At 41.8% G+C, this 21,360-nt stretch overlaps 1 protein-coding gene across 1 annotated transcript in view; it reads right to left on the reverse strand.

The window, feature by feature from the left end:
• Positions 1-21,360, reverse strand: part of LOC121574008 (follistatin-related protein 4) — a 210,186-nt gene that overhangs the window by 172,115 nt on the left and 16,711 nt on the right. The window contains exon 3 of the mRNA XM_041886511.2: positions 11,741-11,774. Within this exon, the coding sequence (XP_041742445.2) occupies positions 11,741-11,774 (34 nt within the window). The remainder of the gene's footprint in view (positions 1-11,740; positions 11,775-21,360) is intronic.

The following is a 21,360-nucleotide window of genomic DNA, read 5'->3' on the forward strand; positions in this document are numbered from 1 at the left end:
CACAGGAAGCAGCGCATGTCCTAATCCAGGCACTTGTCATCTCCTATCTGGACTACTGCAACTTGCTGTTAGCTGGGCTCCCTGATTGTGCCATCAAACCCCTGCAACTTATCCAGAACGCTGCAGCCAGCCTGGTGTTCAACCTTCCCAAGTTCTCCCATGTCACCCCGCTCCTTCACACATTCCACTGACTTCCAATCGAAGCTCGCATCCACTACAAGACCATGGTGCTTGCCTATAGAGCAGCAATATAAACTGCCCCTCCCTACCTTCATGCGATGCTCAAATCCTACACCCCAACCCGAGCACTCCGTTCTGCCACTTATGGTCCCTTGGCCCTCCCGCTCAGCCCAGTCCAAGCTCATCTCTGTCCTGGCACGCCAATGGTGGAACCAGCTTCCCCATGAAGCTAGGACAGCAGAGTCCCTGCCCATCTTCCAAAAACATATGAAACCCTACCTCTTCAAAGAGTATCTAAAATAATATAATCCCACAGTACCATCACCTGCCTTTCGTGAACTAACGCTCGCACTTGACTTTTTTCCCCCTTATTAGCTCTGACTTTGCTGATAACTAATTTATTGAGGAACATTTTAGTTACCATGACTGTGGTATGTGGTTGTCCCACCTAGCTATCTTGAGATGAAAGGACTAAGTGTAAACTGTTCTGGATAAGAGTGTCTGCTAAATGACTAAAATGAAATGAAACATAGGCCTAATGAACTAAGTCAACATTTAATCTATTATCATGGCCATGGATGTGTAACTCTTCCCTATATAGATTATTAATTTGACTAGGGCCCATAGGGCTCTGGTCAAAAGTAGTACACTATAAAGGGAAAAGGGTGCCATTTGGGACACAGGCCATATTGACACAAACCTCAAATAACCTTGCCTTATCACTTGCAAGGGATGATTTGTAACATCTCCACCCCACCAATATGAAAATACATGTTTCTCCATTTTTAAACAGAACTGTTGTCACATAAGGCACTAAAGCTGATCTTACCAATAATATTATTTAATGACTATGGTCTAATGGTAAAGGAGTGATGGGTAGGTAGAGGTAGGGAGATGGAGTTAGGAGAGATGGGAAGAGGGGGAAATATTTGAAGTCAGCCCAGTGCAGTATGGCATACTGTATCATAGAGACATATTTCTTCATCATCTCCGACAGTATGATCCCTCCTCTGAGAAGAGATGATATCCTCAAAATAATAGTTTAAAGTGCAAATAAACCTAAAACTCAATGCTTAAAGTTAATCACAAGACTGTATAAAATATCAAAAGACAGAATTGTCATATGAAAATTAGGAGACAGAAGAAAAAGGCATTCCTTGATAGCATGGCTGTGTAGCTAGCGTGTTGCCACAGTGAGGACTGGGCATGGTAACAACCAGCCCTGAAACTTAAGGCTGTTTGGGCGGGAGGATGGGAGGGAGAGTTTCACACTGATTGTGCTGACCTGCATTCTCTCACTTACAGCCACTAACACTCGGACTGACCAAGACAAGACTCGAAATGATAATTTGCCTTTTCCTGTCTATTTTTGGTTCCAAGCACCATTCTCTCCCTTTACCTGAGACTATGATAATATTCGGTGAACACAACACTCACAGAGGACTTCCATGTCAATCAGTCGGAGCGAGAGAGAGAGACTTTATTAAGACGTTTAGATTTCTGTCACACTCTTTTACCATGCAGGCCACTGGATCTCAGGGCCTCACTGCTCTCCAACAGAAGAAATTTGATACTGTAGCAAGCATTGTTAAATGCTGAATCCTAATATTGAGTTGCACCCCCTTTTGCCCTCAGAACAGCCTCAATTTGTCGGGTCATGGACTCTACAAGGTGTCGAAAGCGTTCCACAGGGATGCTGGCCCATATTGATTCCAATGCTTCCCACAGTTGTGTCAAATTGGCTGGATGTCCTTTGGGTGGTGGACCATTCTTGATACACATGGGAAACTGTTGAGCGTGAAAAATCCAGCAGCGTTGCAGTTCTTGACACACTCAAACTGGTGCGCCTGGCACCTACTACCATACCCCGTTCAAAGACACTTAACTCTTTTGTCTTGCCCATTCACCCTCTGAATGGCACACATACACAATCCATGTCTCAATTGTCTAAATGCTTAAAAATAAAAACCTTTACCTGTCTCCTCCCCTTCATTTACACTGATTGAAGTGGATTTAACAAGTGATATCAATAAGGCATCATAGCTTTCACCTGAATTAGTAGATGGCATAACTTTACTTGCTATTAGTATAGTAAACACTGCAGAGCTGAAAGCACTGATGGGCCACCAATAAAGCATTACTACTCTGAACAATGCTGTGTATTGTAGGCGGGGGGAAATGAGTGAAGAGATTCCTGGTAAATCACCTGCTGATGAGAATTTCCTTACATTCATTCAGCATGCTTCTATAATTATCTTCTAAAACACAGGCAGAATCCATGCTCCTGTTAGACCACACAGTTTTCAAAACAAACAAGGTGTGCGGCCCAAATGGCACCATGTTACCTATTTAGTGCTCTACTTTCAAAAGGTAGGTTGCTATTTGGGACGTAACCAGGGAAACAGTCTTTTTTATTCGTTATTGTCGCTAGTGCTGCGGATGTTCTCTCTCCCTGCTACTTACCTGAGCCAGTTTCACGTTTGTCGAGTTATAAATAATTCAGTGTTTTAATTCCAAAGACACTCGCAGATATTCTCGAAAGGAGCTACCCATCCACTGGTATAGTTATATAGCTGGTTATTATGCCATACCAGGATTCACATCACCCAAAGGCTCTACGAACAGTAAATATGAACACTATACAAATGCACTACCATAGCAAGGATCCAACACAAAGACTGTATTATTTAATGTTATGGTGTTATTTTACGACGAATCTCAGTAGAATATTTGCATAGTTTGCTAAGATCAGACTGTCTGTCAGATGCACCAGGGGGCTTTTATGCTATGACTTGTCATGAACACAAAAGGAGAGGACATAGCTAAAGAGCTTCAGAGACGCACAAATTGCGTATTGAATTTTAAAAGCACACATTCAAAGCGTGAATCCTGGCAGGCTCGCATCCTCCCAGACTGCCAAAATGAGGACACTGGTAATTGCTTGTCATATTTAGAAAATTATGTAGAAAATACAAATACTGTATTAGAACCTTTCAAATTCTATTTGCCTCGTTGAACTCATTTTCACCTCACATGAGGACCATTCAGTGGTTTTGAGTTTGTGATTTTCAATCACTAAGCCTTAAGCCATCAGCCTGAGGCGGGTCTGTCTGTCCCTTATGAACAAAATAATGTACTCTGTGTGGGTTTCTCTGAGTGGGAGTGCTAGGCAAATTCACTCTCTTTGTCTTTGCAAAGTGTAAAGACTTAAAAGAAAATCCTGCACACTCTTCAAAGTGTAACATACACAAAGTCTTTGTTGCACCTTCTATACACCTATCTTCTTCTCTGTCTAGACCTGCAATCTACAGCTGGTGGCTGTAGAAGGTTTGACGTCTCGATATTGGTCACATATGGAATTTATTCTCTAGCTGAACTATGAACATTTCTCAGAAATACATTTTGAGAGATATTTCCTAGGAAAAATCAGCAGCATCAATCTCAGTCAAAACGTGAATGAACTCATCTGGCAAAGAAAAACTCCCTCTGACTGTTTCAATAGCACTGTCTCTCTTACACCAAATGCATATGCAGGCATTGTGCAGAGAATGTGTTTACTGAGTCATATAACCCGACTTGACAGCATCTTATTAATATTTCCACTTCCCCTGAGGTATGCAAATATACTTTGTCCTTTGCAGAGTGACAAAGTGCTTCTGAGGACCTTGCTGCCCGGATGAGATCCCAAACTCAATAACTTAGTCTCAGAACTCCGTCAGGCAGAGAAGCAAGGAGAATAGGAGTACATAGGAATTCAAGGCAATCGTTTATTTTCCCACCTCATAAAGCAGGATGTGTGTCGATGCCAGGCAATACAGTTCAAGATAAAGGTAAAAAGTGTATCTTCGGGGTAATGCCACATAACTGCTCAAGCTGAAAACACTGTGTTGCTGACACCCCAGAGACGAGGCAGTGTGAGTCAATGCAAATATAACCTGTCTTCTGTGAACACCTCAAAGATGGCTCAAGTCATATTTATATTCCTTTCTATATTTATTAAATTACCTATTTTATATCATCACAGATCCCATATACAGTAGTGGAGACTCCTCAGAGAAGGAAGGGGAAGACCATCCTCCTCAGTGAATTTCATTAAAAAATAAAAATAGTGAAACTCATTTTTAGATAAAACTATAATAAATACAGTAGGTCTACAGTAGCTTCAGCAGCACCATGGTGTAGCCGGAGGACAACTAACTTCTGTCATCCTGTGGTACAGTGACTTCAATACAAAACCTGGGAGGCTCATGGTTCTCACCCCCTTCCATAGACTTACAGTGCATAGTAATTATGACAACTTCCAGAGCACGTCCTCCAACATACACTGCATGACCAAAAGTATGTGAACACCTGCTCGTCGAACATCTCATTCCAAAATCATGGGCATTAATATGGAGTTCGTCCCCCCTTTGCTGCTTTAACAGCCTCCACTCTTCTGGGAAGGCTTTCCACTAGATGTTGGAACATTGCTGCGGGGACTTGCGTCCATTCAGCCACAAGAGCATTAGTGAGGTCGGGGACTGATGTTGTGCGATTAGGCCTGGCTCGCAGTCGGCGTTCCAATTCATCCCAAAGGTGTTTGATGGGGTTGAGGTCAGGGATCTGTGCAGGCCAGTCAAGTTCTTCCACACCGATCTCGACAAATCATTTCTGTATGGACCTCGCTTTGTACACTGGGGCATTGTCATGCTGAAACAGGAAAGGGCCTTCCTCAAACGGTTGCCACAAAGTTGGAAGCACAGAATTGTCTAGAATGTCATTGTATGCTGTAGCAGCACTTAAAGTTGACCGGGGCAGCTCTAGCAGGGCAGACATTTTATGAACTGACTTGTTGGAAAGGTGGCATCCTATGACGGTGCCACGTTGAAAGTCACTGAGCTCTTCAGTAAGTCCATTCTACTGCCAATGATTGTCTATGGAGATTGCATGGCACCTGTCAGCAACGGGTGTGGCTGAAATAGCCAAATCCACTAATTTGAAGGGGTGTCCACATACTTTTGCAGCATGAGCTGACATGTTTTCCACCCAATCAAAGGATCAGAGAATAAATCTAGTACTGAAAGCATAAGCTACAGCTAGCTAGCACTGCAGTGCATCAAATGTGGTGAGTAGTTGACTCAAAGAGAGAGAAAGACAATAGTTGAATAGTTAACACATGTATTTCTTGCAAAATTAAGAAGAAGCAAGAGAGAGAGAGCTAGCTATATTTCGTAGTATATATATTTTTTCACTTTCACTTACTTAGCTAGCATCGAATGCAGCTAGCTAGTTTGGCCTACTCAAACACCTGGCTCAAACAGAGAGGGATGCTGACTATGGCTATCCAACACTAACTCTTACAAGTCAAGGTAAGCGTTTGGTTTTATTCATTCATTCATTGCCACCGGGGCCTACTGGTGTAACTGCTTGCTGTTGACTGTACACTGCATGATTGTAGCGGGTTTACTAACGCATTATTTCTAGTAGCTATGTTGACTATGATGTGACAACGATGTAGGCTGTGTGTAGAGGCTTAGAAATGTTTTTTCACCTGGTCACAGGCAGTTGATGTGTTTTGCACTGAAGTCCACAAGCGAAGGGAAAAGGTGAGAGCAGGAGAGCGCGTAGATAGATGCGAGAAGGAATTAACAATATACAATGAGCTGTTTGTATGTGGCTGCTAGGAAAGTGAACTATGTTTGCGTGTGATCAGGGGTGTATTCATTGCGCCGATTCTGTTGGAAAACATTTATTAAACAGAAGCAAACGAAACAAAACTGGGATAAAAATACCTGATTTTGTCCAATAGAAACTCTCCTTTGCAACTGTTGGACTAATGATTACACCCTAGATCAGCTAGATGCAGGCAAGAGTGTACAACGCGGTGTTGAATGTGTCACTGTCTGTCACCTTGATTACTCAAAATTCTCTCGTGTGCACCTACGCTGTAAACTTTCATTCATAGGCTAGGTTGTAGCAACCTCATGATGGTACAGGGAAATTTGAGTATCATGTAGTAGTCTAAACCTATCGATGTTACATTGAGCTGGGTGAATGGAATATGAATGACAGTCATCCAATATGCTGCAATAGAAATAAGGCAATGTTCATAAAAAAATAATCTTCCTCCATCATCTTAAAACGGCACCAACCGCCACTGATATACAGTGTAATGATGGTGTTACGATTTCAAAAGATATCAAATACATTTTTATTTGTCACATGCGCAGAATACAACAGTGAAATGCTTACTTACAAACCCTTAACCAACAATGCAATTTTCAGAAAGAATACAACAATAACAAAAAAACAACACTAAATGACAAAATAATAAGAAATAAAATTAACTAATAATTAAATAGCAGCAGTAAAATAACAATAGCGAGGCTATATACAGGGGGTACCGGTACAGAGTCAATGTGCGGGGGCACCGGTTAGTCGAGGTAATTGAGGTAATATGTACATGTAGGTTGAGTTATTAAAGTGACTATGCATAGATAATAAACAGAGAGTTGCAGCAGTGTAAAAGGGGAGGGCGGTCACAATGCAAATAGTCTGGGTAGCCATTTGATTAGATGTTCACGAGTCTTATGGCTTAGAGGTAGAAGCTGTTTAGAAGCCTCTTGAACCTAGACTTGGCGCTCCGGTACCGCTTGCCATGCGGTAGCAGAGAGAACAGTCTATGACTAGGGTGGCTGGAGTCTTTGACAATTTTTAGGGCCGTCTTCTGACACCGCCTGGTATGGAGGTCCTAGATGGCAGGAAGCTTGGCCCCAGTGATGTACTGGGCCGTATGCACTACCCTCTGTAGTGCCTTGCGGTCGGAGGTCGAGCAGTTTCCATACCAGGCTGTGATGCAACCAGTCAAGATGCTCTCGATGGTGCAGCTGTAGAACCTTTTGAGGATCTGAGGACCCATGCCAAATCTTTTCAGACTCCTTAGGTTTTGTCGTGCCCTCTTCATGACTGTCTTGGTGTGCTTGGACCATGCTAGTTTGTTGATGATGTGGACACCAAGGAACTTGAAGCTCTCAACCTGCTCCACTACAGCCCCGTCGATGAGAATGGGGCCGTGCTCGGTCCTCTTCTTTTTCCTGTAGTTCACAATCATCTCCTTTGTCTTGATCACGTCGAGGGAGAGGTTGTTGTCCTGGCACCACACGGCCAGGTCTCTCACCTCCTCCCTATAGGCTGTCTCGTCGTTGTCGTTGATCAGGCCTACCACTGTTGTGTCATCAGCAAACTTAATGATGGTGTTGGAGTCGTGCCTGGCCATGCAGTCATGAGTGAACCTGGAGTACAGGAGGGGACTGAGCACACACCCCTGAGGGGCACCCCGTGTTGAGGATCAGCGTGGCGGATGTGTTGTTACCTTAACACCTGGGGGCGGCCCATCAGGAAGTCCAGGATCCATTTGCAGAGGGAGGTGTTTAGTCCCAGGGTCCTTAGCTTAGTGATGAGCTTTGAAGGCACTATGGTGTTGAACACTGAGCTGTAGTCAATGAATAGCATTCTCACATAGGAGTTCCTTTTGTCCAGGTATGAAAGGGCAGTGTGGAGCGCAATAGAGATTGCATCATCTGTGGATCTGTTGGGGCGGTATGCAAATTGGAGTGGGTCTAGGGTTTCTGGGATAATGGTGTTGATGTGAGCCATGACCAGCCTTTCAAAGCACTTCATGGCTACAGATGTGAGTGCTACCGGTCGGTAGTTATTTAGGCAGGTTACCTTAGTGTTCTTGGGCACAGGGACTATGGTGGTCTGCTTGAAACATGTTGGTATTACAGACTCAGACAGGGAGAGGTTGAAAATGTCAGTGAAGACACTTGCCAGTTGGTCAGCGCATGCTCGGAGTACACGTCCTGGTAATTCCGTCTGGCCCTGCGGCCTTGTGAATGTTGAACTGTTTAAAGGTCTTACTCACATCGGCTACGGAGAGCGTGATCACACAGTCGTCCGGAACAGCTGATGCTCTCATGCCTGTTTCAGTGTTACTTGCCTGGAAGCGAGCATATAAGTAATTTTGCTCATCTGGTAGGCTCGTGTCACGCGATGATGACTTGTGCTTGCAAACCTAATCTGTTGAATGAGATATTGTCGTCTTATCCTTTTTTGAAGTATGCAAATAATGGCAGTGTTAGCTCTTTTTAGCCTTGTAAAGCAGAATAGCATTGTAATTTAGTGTCAACACAAGCTGCTTAAAGATCAAAGCCAAGTTGCAAGGTTGTTTTTACCCCCCCCCCTTAAAATGACATCTATCTTTGTGTCATTTTTCTCTGCGATCTTAACGTGTTCTGTGTTAATATCTTCAGCCCAAACAGACGCTGCAGCGTTCCTCCCAGTTCTCCCCAGTCAAAGTAAAGTGCTATTCAGAGTGTCACTGCCACTGTAAGGTTCTCTAAATCCCCAGAGAGTATGATCTGCCCTCCATAAGCCCTTCAACTGGATCTCAGGGCACGCTAAGTACAGAGCTTACGATTTTAGCACAACTCCCATTGCCTTTAACTTTCATAATTTAAGTCGAATCAAGGAACGGAAGAGGTACTGTACCTACTCCTTGATTTGATTATAGGGATGCTGGGGTATGCTTGTAATTCCTGGGCTTGATCAGAATGGACTTGGAAATCAGAACATTTATGGGGCAAATCACAACTCAGAAGTCATTCAGAGGGCTTTTAAGTGTATTAACAAGTCTATAAGGTGGAGGCATTTTACAAAAGGCTATTATATTTAACTATTTTGATTAAGTTTCTGATGGCTAAGTGATTTCTGCCCGGTATTTTATGAACTCTATGCTGAGTAATCTTTATTGTTCTTCAACATAATGAAATCATATTTCTTGAGATTTATGAAGTGACTATCTGATAGTGACTTATATCTGTCAGTAGTGAAATGATCAATAGTGACAGTTTTAATTATTAGAGATGACTCTTTGAAGTAGAACCTGAAAGTCTGTCTATCTGGATCGCTCCCAAAAGTTTAAATGAAGGCCATACAGAGAATGTGTGTGTTATTTGGAGGCAATGGAGCGCGTGGTCCCTGATGTAGCCTTTTTCCAATGCTCACTGAGAACTCCTATACATGAGTAAAAAGAGGGCAGCAAATTATGTGATGAAACATGACTGTTTTGGAGCAATAACACTTTGCATTCCTTTTGAATTTGAATTATTTTAATGTGTTAAGACTTCGAAGGAGGAAGATCTGCGAAAGTTAAATGGAGATGGGTTATCTGGCTCGGTTTAATGACAAAACACTCACACCTTGGTATATGTGAGGATAGCCTCCTCTACTCTCCTCTCCTCCTGCCTCTACCTCTCCAGTCGTTTACAGCTTGTTAGAGAGTCCCACTGTCTGCCTTGCCCTATCTAATTCCCACCCAATTACCGTCTAAATGAACCACAGGGCTGCTTAACTTGGTTTGCCTCTTCCCATTCTTTAATTTGTGATGGTAACGAACCCTGATTAATCCTCAGTAAAAGGTTCATAAATTAATCACTCAAGGCCAAATTAATCACCACCTATTCATAAGATAAATGGACAATATACATTTTGCATATGACCTAAACAAAAGAGAGAAAACATCTGGTGATTACATTACATTTCATTCTGTTTCTGTTCTTTGTACAGCCTGACCTTTTCTGCTGTTAGCCGGTAAAATGTAATTTATTAATGACTTCTGTCTGAGCTGACAGAAGACCACCATGCCATGTTTGCACCACCACAATTTCCCCAGGTAATATTGTCGTCTCAAAACTGGGACCATTTGATTAAGGCCGTCATCTCCAAGTGAGTAGCACAGACACGACAATAAAAACCTTGCCACGCAGAGACAGAAAGAATGAGAGGAGAGACCGAGGCAACAGTTAGCCAAAGGGTGAGAGAGAGAGAGAGATCTGTAGTTATTCCCTTACAAGGAATAAAAGACCCAGCACATGCTTTTTTGAAGGTGGGGAAGTTTAGCATACAAACAGACAGTGAATAATTAGTCCCAGGAGACGGATGGATCACCACGCCATGAAAATAATGCCAACATATTCTAACACTGTTGGTCTGTCCTTAAATGGCAATGAAAAATGTTGTTACCCGGGAGGTGTTGTCTCCTTACCTTAGGCCATTTTAAGGCCACTCTAAGGTCAGAAACACAGCCTGTGTGCTATAATACACAAAAGGGTGGTTGTGAGGGCAACAAAACAATACATCAACAACAAATACTGTACAGGAAAACACACTTTGAATATTACATTCCAATGGACATTTGAATATAACATTCCAATGCACAGTGAGATTGGCTGTAATATGGTACATAAAGCAGTATGGAAGAGAGATCCTTAAATTGAAACTGTACTGAACAAAAATAAACACAACATGTAACAATTTCAAAGATGAGTTACAGTTCATATTAGGAAATCATTCAATTGAAATTAATTAATTTATCCTAATCGATGGATTTGACATGACAGGGAATACAGATATGCATGTTGGTCACAGATACCTTTACAGAAAAATAAAAAAATTAAAAAATTAATAGGGCCGTGGACAGTGGTGTAAAGTACTTAAGTAAAAAATACTTTAAAGTACTACTTAATAAGTTTTTTTTACTTTACTAGTTATATTTTTGACAACTTTTACTTTACTCAAATGCTTTGTTTGTAAATTATGTCTGAGTGTTGGAGCATGCCCCTGGCTATATGTAAATTAAAAAAAACAAGAACAATTGTGCCATCTGGTTTAATTAATAAGGAATTTGAAATGATTTATACTTTTACTTTTGTATATTTTAGCACCTTTGCATTTAGTTTTGAAACTTACAGTGCCTTGCAAAAGTATTCATCCCCCTTGGCGTTTTTTCCTATTTCGTTGCATTACAACCTGTAATTTAAATGGATTTTTATTTCATGTAATGGACATACACAAAATAGTCAAAATTGGTGAAATGCAAAAAATAACTTTTTTCAAAAAATGCAAAAAAAATTATAACGGAAAAGTGGTGCGTGCACATGTATTCACCCCCTTTGCTATGGAGCCCCTAAATAAGATCTGGTGCAACCAATTACCTTCAGAAGTCACATAATTAGTTACATAAAGTCCACCTGTGTGCAATCTAAGTGTCACATGATCTGTCACATGATCTCAGTATAAATACAGTCGTGGTCAAAAGTTTTGAGAATGACACAAATACTAATTTTCACAAAGTCTGCTGCCTCAGCAAGACTTGTTGCCCCCCCCCCCCAAAATGGTGATACAAATGTAAAAAGCATGTTAAACATTCTTCCTCCTAATGAAGTGTTTATGTAAATCGCCAGAACAATCTGTGATACCAAAAATATTTTCAGGCCATGCTGCCATGGAATCGCCCTCATGTTATTTGAAAATACCATCTTGAACACAAGAGACATGAGGAAGTCATCACACAGTGTGTCAGTAGTGTATAAGTAGGTTTGATACTATATGTAAAACCTTGAGAAAATAAAGGATGTACTATCAATGCTGCTCACATAAACTGCACCAACATGAAAGGTTTTTGCCATCAAATAACATACTGTTTTAAGTGGTGCAGTTTGGTTGATTACAGGGTACTTACATGGATCGGCAACCCTGTCAGCTTCTCCACTCTTCTGCAAAGAGAGAGAACAACACAAAGTGTTACTATGGGCCTCAGACAAAACCCTTGTGTGCTTCTCAGCAAAATGTTGGGCAACATGTAATGTGTGTTTTCCTCTCTGAGAAAAGTTTTACACTGTTTCCGGGGTAAATTCATTCATCCCCCTCATAAAATTACATTTGGCAAGACTGCAAGATGGCAGGTGTCATCCCAGTTTGCCTGGATATCTGTCAGGATGATGTAGAGCTCAAGAAGCAAGAAGCACCATGCCTGTGAAGTTCATATTTATCCTCAGTGCACGTAACAAAGAACACTTTGGGCTTCTCAGAGCAGCTGTTGGGATTATGTACGTCCCTCACTGCCAGGCAAAGATATCTGCATAATTAAAGTGCCAAATACAATAAGAGCCAGGGAATTGAAATAGATGGAAATCACTCTGAAGGGTCACAGTAAGGAAGCCTAAATGAATCATTGCAGGCTGAGTGGTTTAAAACAATGGATAACCATGTCATACAGTATGCAGCTTATGTATTGTAAGTAGGCTAACAACATGGACTCACTGTATGTCCACACACAGCCCATGAAACCAAAACAATGTCTCCTCTTACATCTTTGCATGCCAGCTGTTGTCCACCATATTTGACGTGATGCAACAAATAGCGTCCCTCTCTCTAAATCTGGCTTGTAATGAGCTTGACAGATAAAGCATATGTTTCTGATAGCCTTCTTGGCAGCGGAAGCAGAGAGCCCTTGGTCCTTGGAGACTGTGAAGAGACACCGCTGCCATTCAACAGAATGTGCTTCCGTGTGATTAGGGCCAAGTCAAACCCTCCTCTCATGCCATCTGCCTGTCTTAATTGCCATTCGTGAATCCTCGTCGCAGAGTAAAGCGTTTGCACTGATCAAGGGCCTTCCATAATTTCAAGAGGGTCCTGTTTGTTCAGTTGATTAGAGACTGTCACTGCGTTCGGAACCACTGAGGAAACTAAGAGCGGACAGAGTGACACAGAGAAATACTCTAGGTCTAGACTCAATCAGCTAACCAATATCTGTGTTTTCTGGATTTAATTGAACATCACACAGCACCCATGCAAACATTTCTTTGGGGAGAGGCACAATTGTAACAGCAGGACAATTCAGCCCAAGCTGTATCATTATGTATGCTGGTAGAATATATGCCTCTCTTTTGCCTCTGTTCCTCTCCTATAAGGGTGCTGTGCAGCCAATCTCATTCATAGGTCCATATGCTTATCCACTCTCTTTAATTTAAGCCAGCAGTGTGATTTAGCTACCTGTGCCAGATCAGCTTGCTAGACAGCACACAGACGACAGCAGACAGATGGCCGGCAACCATTAGACTGATAAGGAAGAGCAGACTGTACAATATACATCTTAGTTGAATACCTGCATCTTATGAAGATAAAATTGAAAAGACCTTTCAACTGCCAAGGGTATACAGTGGCTTCAGAAAGTATTCATACCCCTTGATTTATTGTTGTGTTAAAGACTGAATTCAAAATGGATTAAATAGATTTCTTTCACCTATCTACACACAATAACCCATAATGACAAAGTGAAAACATGTATTTAGAAATGTTTGCAAATTTATTGAAAATGAAATACAAAAAATGAATTTACATACAGTTGAAGTCGGAAGTTTACATACACTTAGGTTGGAGTCATTAAAACTCGTTTTTCAACCACTCCACAAGTTTCTTGTTAACAAACTATAGTTTTGGCAAGTCAGTTAGGACATTTACTTTGTGCATGACACAAATAATTTTTCCAACAATTGTTTACAGACAGATTATTTCACTTATAATTCACTGTATCACAATTCCAGTGGGTCAGAAGTTTACATACACTAAGTTGACTGTGCCTTTAAACAGCTTGGAAAATTCCAGAAAATGATGTCATTGCTTTAGAAGCTTCTGATAGGCTAATTGACATCATTTGAGTCAACTGAAGGTGTACCAGTGGATGTATTTCAAGGCCTACCTTCTAACTCAGTGCCTCTTTGCTTGACATCATGGGAAAAAAAGAAATCAGCCAAGACCTCAGAAAAAAAATTGTAGACCTCCACAAGTCTGGTTCATCCTTGGGAGCAATTTCCAAACGCCTGAAGGTACCACGTTCATCTGTACAAACAATAGTATGCAAGTATAAACACCATGGGACCACACAGCCGTCATACCGCTCAGGAAGGAAACGCGTTCTGTCTCCTAGAGATGAACGTACTTTGGTGCGAAAAGTGCAAATCACTCCCAGAACAACAGCAAAGGACCTTGTGAAGATGCTGGAGGAAACAGGTACAAAAGTATCTAAATCCACAAAACGAGTCCTATATCGACATAACCTGAAAGGCCGCTGAGCAAGGAAGAAGCCAATGCTCCAAAACCGCCATAAAAAAGCCAGACTATGGTTTGCAACTGCACATGGGGACAAAGATCGTACTTCTTGAAGAAATGTCCTCTGGTATGATGAAACAAAAATAGAACTGTTAGGCCATAATGACCATCATTATGTTTGGAGGAAAAATGGGGTAGATTGCAAGCCCAAGAACACCATCCCAACCGTGAAGCATGGGGGTGGCAGCATCATGCTGTGGGGGTGCTTTGCTGCAGGAGGAACTGGTGCACTTCACAAAATAGATGGCATCATGAGGAAGGAAAATTATGTGGATATACTGAAGCAGCATCTCAAGACATCAGTCAGGAAGTTAAAGCTTGGTCGCAAATGGGTCTTCCAAATGGACAATGTTGTGGCAAAATGACTTAAGGACAACAAAGTCAAGGTATTGGAGTGGCCATCACATAGCCCTGACCTCAATCCTATAAAACATTTGTGGGCAGAACTGAAAAAGCGTGTGCAAGCAAGGAGGCCTACAAACCTGACTCAGTTATACCAGCTCTGTCAGGAGGAATGGGCCAAAATTACACCCAACTTATAGTGGGAATCTTGTGGAAGGCTACCCAAAACGTTTGACCCAAGTTAAACAATTGAAAGGCAATGCTACCAATTACTAATTGAGTGAATGTTAACTTCTGACCCACTGGGAATGTGATGAAAGAAATAAAAACTGAAATAAATAATTCTCTCTACTATTATTCTGACATTTCACATTCTTAAAATAAAGTGGTGATCCTAACTGACCTAAGACAGGGCATTTTTACTAGGATTAAATGTCAGGAATTGTGAAAAACTGAGTTTAAATGTATTTGGCTAAGGTGTATGTAAACTTCCGACTTCAACTGTAAGTATTCACGCCCCTGAGTCAATACTTTGTAGAAGCACCTTTGGCGGCGATTAGAGCTTTGAGTTGTCTTGGATATGTCTGTATCAGCTTTGCTCATCTGGATTTTGGGATTTTCTCCCATTCTTCCTTGAAAAATTTCTCAAGCTCTGTTAAGTTAGATGGGGAGCGGCAGTGAACAGCAATCTTCAAGTCTGGGCTTTGGCTGAGCCACTCAAGGACTTTTACATTCTTGTTCTGAAGCAATTCCAGCATTGCTTTGGCTGTATGCTTGGGGTCATTGTCCTGTTGGAATGTAATTATTTGTCCCAGTCTAAGGTCGTTTGCACTCTGAATCAGGTTTTCATCAAGGATTTGCCTGTATTTGGCTCCATTCATTGTTCCCTCTATCCTTACTAGTCTCCCAGTCCATGCCGGTGAAAAACATCCCCATAGCATAGGGATGGTGTTAGACGGGTGATGAGCTGTGTCTGGTTTTCTCCAGACATAGCGCTTTGCATTCAGGCCAAGGAGTTCACATTTTTTCTCATCGGACTATAAAATCTTTTGCCTTAAGCTCTCAGAGTCTTTCACGTGCCTTTATGCAAACTCCAGGCGTGCTGTCATGTACCTTTTTCTCAGGAGTCGCTTCTATCTGGCCACTCAACCATAAAGCCCAGGTTGGTGAAGTGCTGTAGAGACTGTTTTCCTTCTGGCAGGTTCTCCCATCTCAGCCAAGGAACTCTGTAGTTCTGTCAGAGTGGTTGGACGGCCAGCTCTAGGCAGAGTCTGGGTAGTTCGATATTTTTTCAATTGCCAATTATGGAGACCATTTTACTCTTAGAAACATTCAATTCAATTGTTTTATACCCTTCCCCGGATATATGCCTTATCACAATTCTATCGCAGGGATCTACAGACAGTTCTTTGGACTTGGTAGAGTTTCTGCTCTGACATGCACTGTGAACTGTGGGACCTTTTACAGTATAGACAGGTGTGTTTCTTTCTAAATCATATCTAAACAATTGAATTGGCCATGGGTGGACTCCAATCAAGTTGTAGTGACATCTCAAGGATGATCAAAGAAAATTGGATGCACCGGAGCTCAATTTGGAGTGTCATAGCAAAGGGGTGTGAATACTTAAAGTACCAGTCAAAAGTGTGGACACACCTACTCATTCAAGGGTTTTTCTTTATTTTTACTATTTTCTACATTGTAGAATAATAGTGAAGACATCAAAACTATGAAATAACACATATGGAATCATGTAGTAACCAAAAAAGTGTTAAACAAATCAAAATATATTTTAAATTCTTCAAAGTAGCCATCCTTTGCCTTGATGACAGCTTTGCACACTCTTGGCATTCTCTCAACCAGCTTCACCTGGAATGCTTTTCCAACAGTCTTGAAGGAGTTCCCACATATACTAAGCACTTGTTGGCTGCTTTTCCTTCACTCTGCGGTCCAACTCATCCCAAACCATCTCAATTGGGTTGAGGTCGGGTGATTGTGGAGGCCAGGTCATCTGATGCAGCAACAAATCACTCTCCTTCTTAGTCAAATAGCCCTTACACAGCCTGGAGGTGTGTTTTGGGTCATTGTCCTGTTGAAAAACAAATGATAGTCCCATTCAGCGCAAACCAGATGGGATGGCATATTGCTGCAGAATGCTGTGATAGCCATGCTGGTTAAGTGTGTCTTGAATTCTAAATAAATCACAAACAGTGTCACCAGCAAAGCACCCCCACACCATCACACCTCCTCCTCCATGCTTCACGGTGGGAGCCACAAATGCGGAGATCATCCGTTCACCTACTTTGCGTCTCACAAAGACACGGCGGTTGGATCCAAAAATCTCAAATTTGGACTCATCAGACCAAAAGACAGATTTCCACCGGTCTAATGTCCATTGCTTGTGTTTCTTGGCCCAAGCAAGTCTCTTCTTCTTATTGGTGTCCTTTAGTAGTGGTTTCCTTGCAGCGATTCGACCATGAAGGCCTGATTCACACAGTCTCCTCTGAACAGTTGATGTTGAGATGTGTCTGTTACTTGAACTCTGTGAAGCATTTATTTGTGCTGCAATCTGAGGTGCAGTTAACTCTAATTAACTTATCCTCTGCAGCAGAGGTGACTCTGGGTCTTACTTTCCTGTGGCGGTCCTAACGAAAGGCAGTTTCATTATAGTGCTTGATGGTTTTTGCGACTGCACTTGAAGAAACTTTCAAAGTTCTTGAAATGTCCGTATTGACTGACCTTCATGTCTTAAAGTAATGATGGATTGTCGTTTCTCTTTGCTTATTTGAGCTGTTCTTGCCATAAAATGGACTTGGTCTTTTACCAAATAGGGCTATCTTCTGTATACCACCACTACTTTGTCACAACACAACTGATTAGCTCAAACGCATTAAGAACGAAATAAATTCCACAAATTAACTTTTAACAAACCCTGGATTGAGTAGGGGTGTCCAAACATTTGACTGGTACTGTATATAAATGCGATATTTCTGTATTTCATTTTACATTTTAGTCATTTAGCAGACGCTCTTATCCAGAGCGACTTACAGTTAGTGAGTGCACACATTTTTCATACTGTCCCCCCGTGGGAATCGAACCCACAACCCTGGCGTTGCAAGCGCCATGCTCTACCAACTGAGCTACAGGAGGCAAGTATTTCCTTTCCAATAAATGTGCAAACATTTCTAAAAACATGTTTTCACTTTGTCATTATGGGGTATTGTGTGTAGATGGATGAGAGATACATCTATTTGATACATTTTTAATTCAGGCTGTAACACAACAAAATGTGGAATAATTAAAGGGGTATGAATACTTTCTGAAGGCACTGTATCAGATTGAATTCACACAAGGCTAGCACACAAAGCTACAGTAAGTATGTGACTGGTATGTTAATGAGAAATCTGTTCAGAAATGGTAGAAATCAAGTAGCACTATATTCATAGACCTATCTAATTGTGTTGTGTGCCCATCAGTTGATACAGGAAATAAGCAAAAATATACCTTCCAATCTGACAATTTTAATGAATACAATGCAAGACCTTACTCTGACTAATACTAAAGTAACTGGAACTTTCCGGCAGCAGAAAATTCTGGAAAATCTCAACTGACAAATTACTTTCCCCTGAATTCTAAGTTCCCCCTGCATTCCATTTGTGTCATTAGTGGGAGAGTTGGGCATCGTGCTGCATGCTTTCCCTGATATTTACTGGCATGATTTGTCCTCTAAGTGTTCCTATTAATTGTAATTACAGTGCCATACTTCCTGGAGATGGAGGGAGACAAAAGAGTTCCACTGAGTTTTTAAGAGCTTCTTACATGCCCAGATATTTCCCTAATTAAAGTGCTAATCGCTTTCCTATGGGAGGGCAAGACAGGTCAGGCTAAGAGAGGATGCATGCTCACTACTAATATGGAGCCACATGCCCAGGCCACTCCACTCATAGAGTGGACAACTTTCCACCAGACTGCCGCCGACTTGCCGTCCATGTCATTGCCTGTCTGGTAGTAACCTGGAAACACCTCCAGCGTGAGAATTAGTTTGAGATCTACTTAATATAATGGCTCTGGCAGTGTTGTAGTCGAGTCACTAAACCTCGAGTCCGGTTACTGCTGTTTTTTCACTTGTACTGCCGGGTAGGTGAAATCTGCCCAGCAACAACTACTGGTGGGCTGGCAGGAAGATTTTCATGTGAGCATTGAAGCAATGCAAAGATTTTCCTCCTTCCCCAATGGTCATAACTGCCTGCAATATGAAGTCATTCATACATAGGCTCACACACATTTTCTTTTAATATAATGTTCAATAGTTATGTCAAATCTTGCCTGGAAATGATGTTTTGAAGGGATAAATGCTCACTAGACTAAATTGGCTATTGCTCCTGGGAGATTGACCAGTAATTGTAACAGGCTCTCAGCTACTTTTTTGTAATCGCCCACTGATATTTGTGTAGGTTTTTTATTGCAGAGTGAAATCTAAAGGAAGACTTGTCAGAACCTGGCTATGGGATGCAGGGGGGAAATTGGGAGGGTAGAGATAGACAACAAATTCAAAGACAGCCTACTTTACTATACTCAAGGGGAGAGAGAGACTAATAGCTAGACTGTTGTTTTACTATTCAATTCAATACTCATGTTTTCAATTTCGTAAAAGCAGTTTGTGTTTCTTAACCAGGCAAAGCTAAATAGTAGGCTGGTGACTGGTGGTTACAGGGAAGCAAGTGAATCGCTTGCACGATGTGTAGCCTACTGATTGGGTGGCGGAACCGGAGCAGAGCCTGCCTGTCTGTCTGCCAACAGCTCACCAGCTGATGTGGCGGTTCTTCCCACTGCTAGAGAACAGAACCCTCGCTGCTCTGCGCACCCAGTGCTGCTAATATTCTGCTTATCATAGTAGCCTATCCAGTCCAAGTGCAAATACACATCATGAGCAATGTTCCCTCTAAACTACGCGCAGCTCCCCGGGACTACCGCAGATGAAATATCAGCATGAGCAGAGAAGCACAAGATTGAACTTCACTCAACTTTCTAGAGTTTTCCCCGTTAGTTAACACTATCAACGTTTCCCTTTACTGTGGGAATTGTGATCGAAGCAACACAATATTAGCCACTTTCAATGCAACATACCGAAACAAAAAACTATGCAAGAGATTTTGTTGTAGGCAGAACGCATCGGAGTAGGATTCTATTTAACTGACAACAGGCCGTACTCTACACAGACCAGTGTGCCATAACCAATCAGAGCTGCAGTAGGCCTACATGCAAATAGACAATTTCCATAAATGGATCTGTGCCATTCACTTTGAACCTGATTTTTTACAGCATGAGCGGTCATGAGTAGATGTGCTTGTGACATGTGTACATTTGTACATATCCTTTGCTAGTTAGTGAGTTATTAGCCCTGTTATAGATCATTTGTAGTCAGCAATGGGGGAGTGATTGTTTCCTACAAGAGCACAAAACGTGTGCATTTCTAGGCTGCATTCCAAACACTTAAAAGACACACCCTCTCCCCTCAGCCCTCAAATTAAGTGGACACTTCTGATGACGTATCATGACGTCTGACGAGTTGACACTTGCAGGGCAAGGCGTTAGGGAATATATATTTTTTAACCCCTTTTTCTCCCCAATTTCGTGGTATCCAATTGGTAGTTACAGTCTTGTCCCATCACTGCAACTCCCCTACGGACACGGGACAGGCGAAGGTCGAGAGCCGTGCGTCCTCCGAAACACAACCCAACCGAGCCGCTTCTTGACACAATGCCCGCTTAACCCGGAAGCCAGCCCCACCAATGTGTTGGAGGAAACCCTGTACACCTGGTGACCGTGTCAGCGTGCCTTAGACCACTGCGGGGCAAGGGAAGAATGAATTAATTTTAAATGGACCGCTCTTGCCTGGAAATGTGTCACTCCTTCTTCCCACGGTTGTGTTTTCAGTCATCATGGACCCACCAGTAGCTGTTGTGTGTGCTTTATATGCGCTACAGTGAATTATGATTCCATTTCATATCTGGGCTAGAAGACGCATCCGCAGACATCACATGTTAGCCATCTGACTATATCAGGTTAATCAAAAATTACAATGTATAAGTGTGACTTATTTACATACCGTATACCGGGTTATTTGGAAATAGCCACGGGATGGTTTTTCAATACCGTCAATATCATTGAAACTATTTCTTATACGTTTTTTTTATACATTTGAATATTTGTAGCAACTTTTAAAGTAAATACTTGCAGTCAACTTGTGCAATACATTAGGGAGATAAAGAAGTTTGCGTTCTTCATTTCACCGGTCACAGAATGTTTCATTCTGAAGCTTAACAGTAGTCCCCAGTCACGTGGTGTTTGTTTACAAGCACACAACAATGAGTGACCGGAGCCTTGTGAGTCACTCACTGTTGTGCAGCACGCGCCAGATGATCTAGCTAGTTACAGTATGGAATTCACAATTAAATGTTTGCCAGCTAGATATCTTAGCTATTAAGTTAACTGTCTAAAATGTGCTAAATGCTCTGTAGTTGCATTTGGTTTGCTAAAGTGTTAGCTTCTTCCAAAATCAAGCTTCACTTGCTAACAGCAGAGAATCCCCTCCTGGATCAAGAGCCTTGCTGTCTAATATTTATTTTGTGCATGCAGCAAACTGTGAGTAGCATTTTTTGTTACTTGTATAACTTTATGTCTGTCCTACAAATAGTTTAGGTCAGAGACTGTATAAAATGTTCGCAATCCGCTCGTTAGCATTTAGTTAGCATTCTCTATCGGATTGTACTTGTACTTGTTAGCATTTCTAACTTTCAGATCACAGAGGCCCAGTGGGGTTTTAAGATTGCACCCCTTGTGTTCAGTGCC

Source organism: Coregonus clupeaformis, chromosome 9 (assembly GCF_020615455.1).
Source record: "Coregonus clupeaformis isolate EN_2021a chromosome 9, ASM2061545v1, whole genome shotgun sequence".
In the NCBI taxonomy this organism is placed as follows: Eukaryota; Metazoa; Chordata; class Actinopteri; order Salmoniformes; family Salmonidae; genus Coregonus; species Coregonus clupeaformis.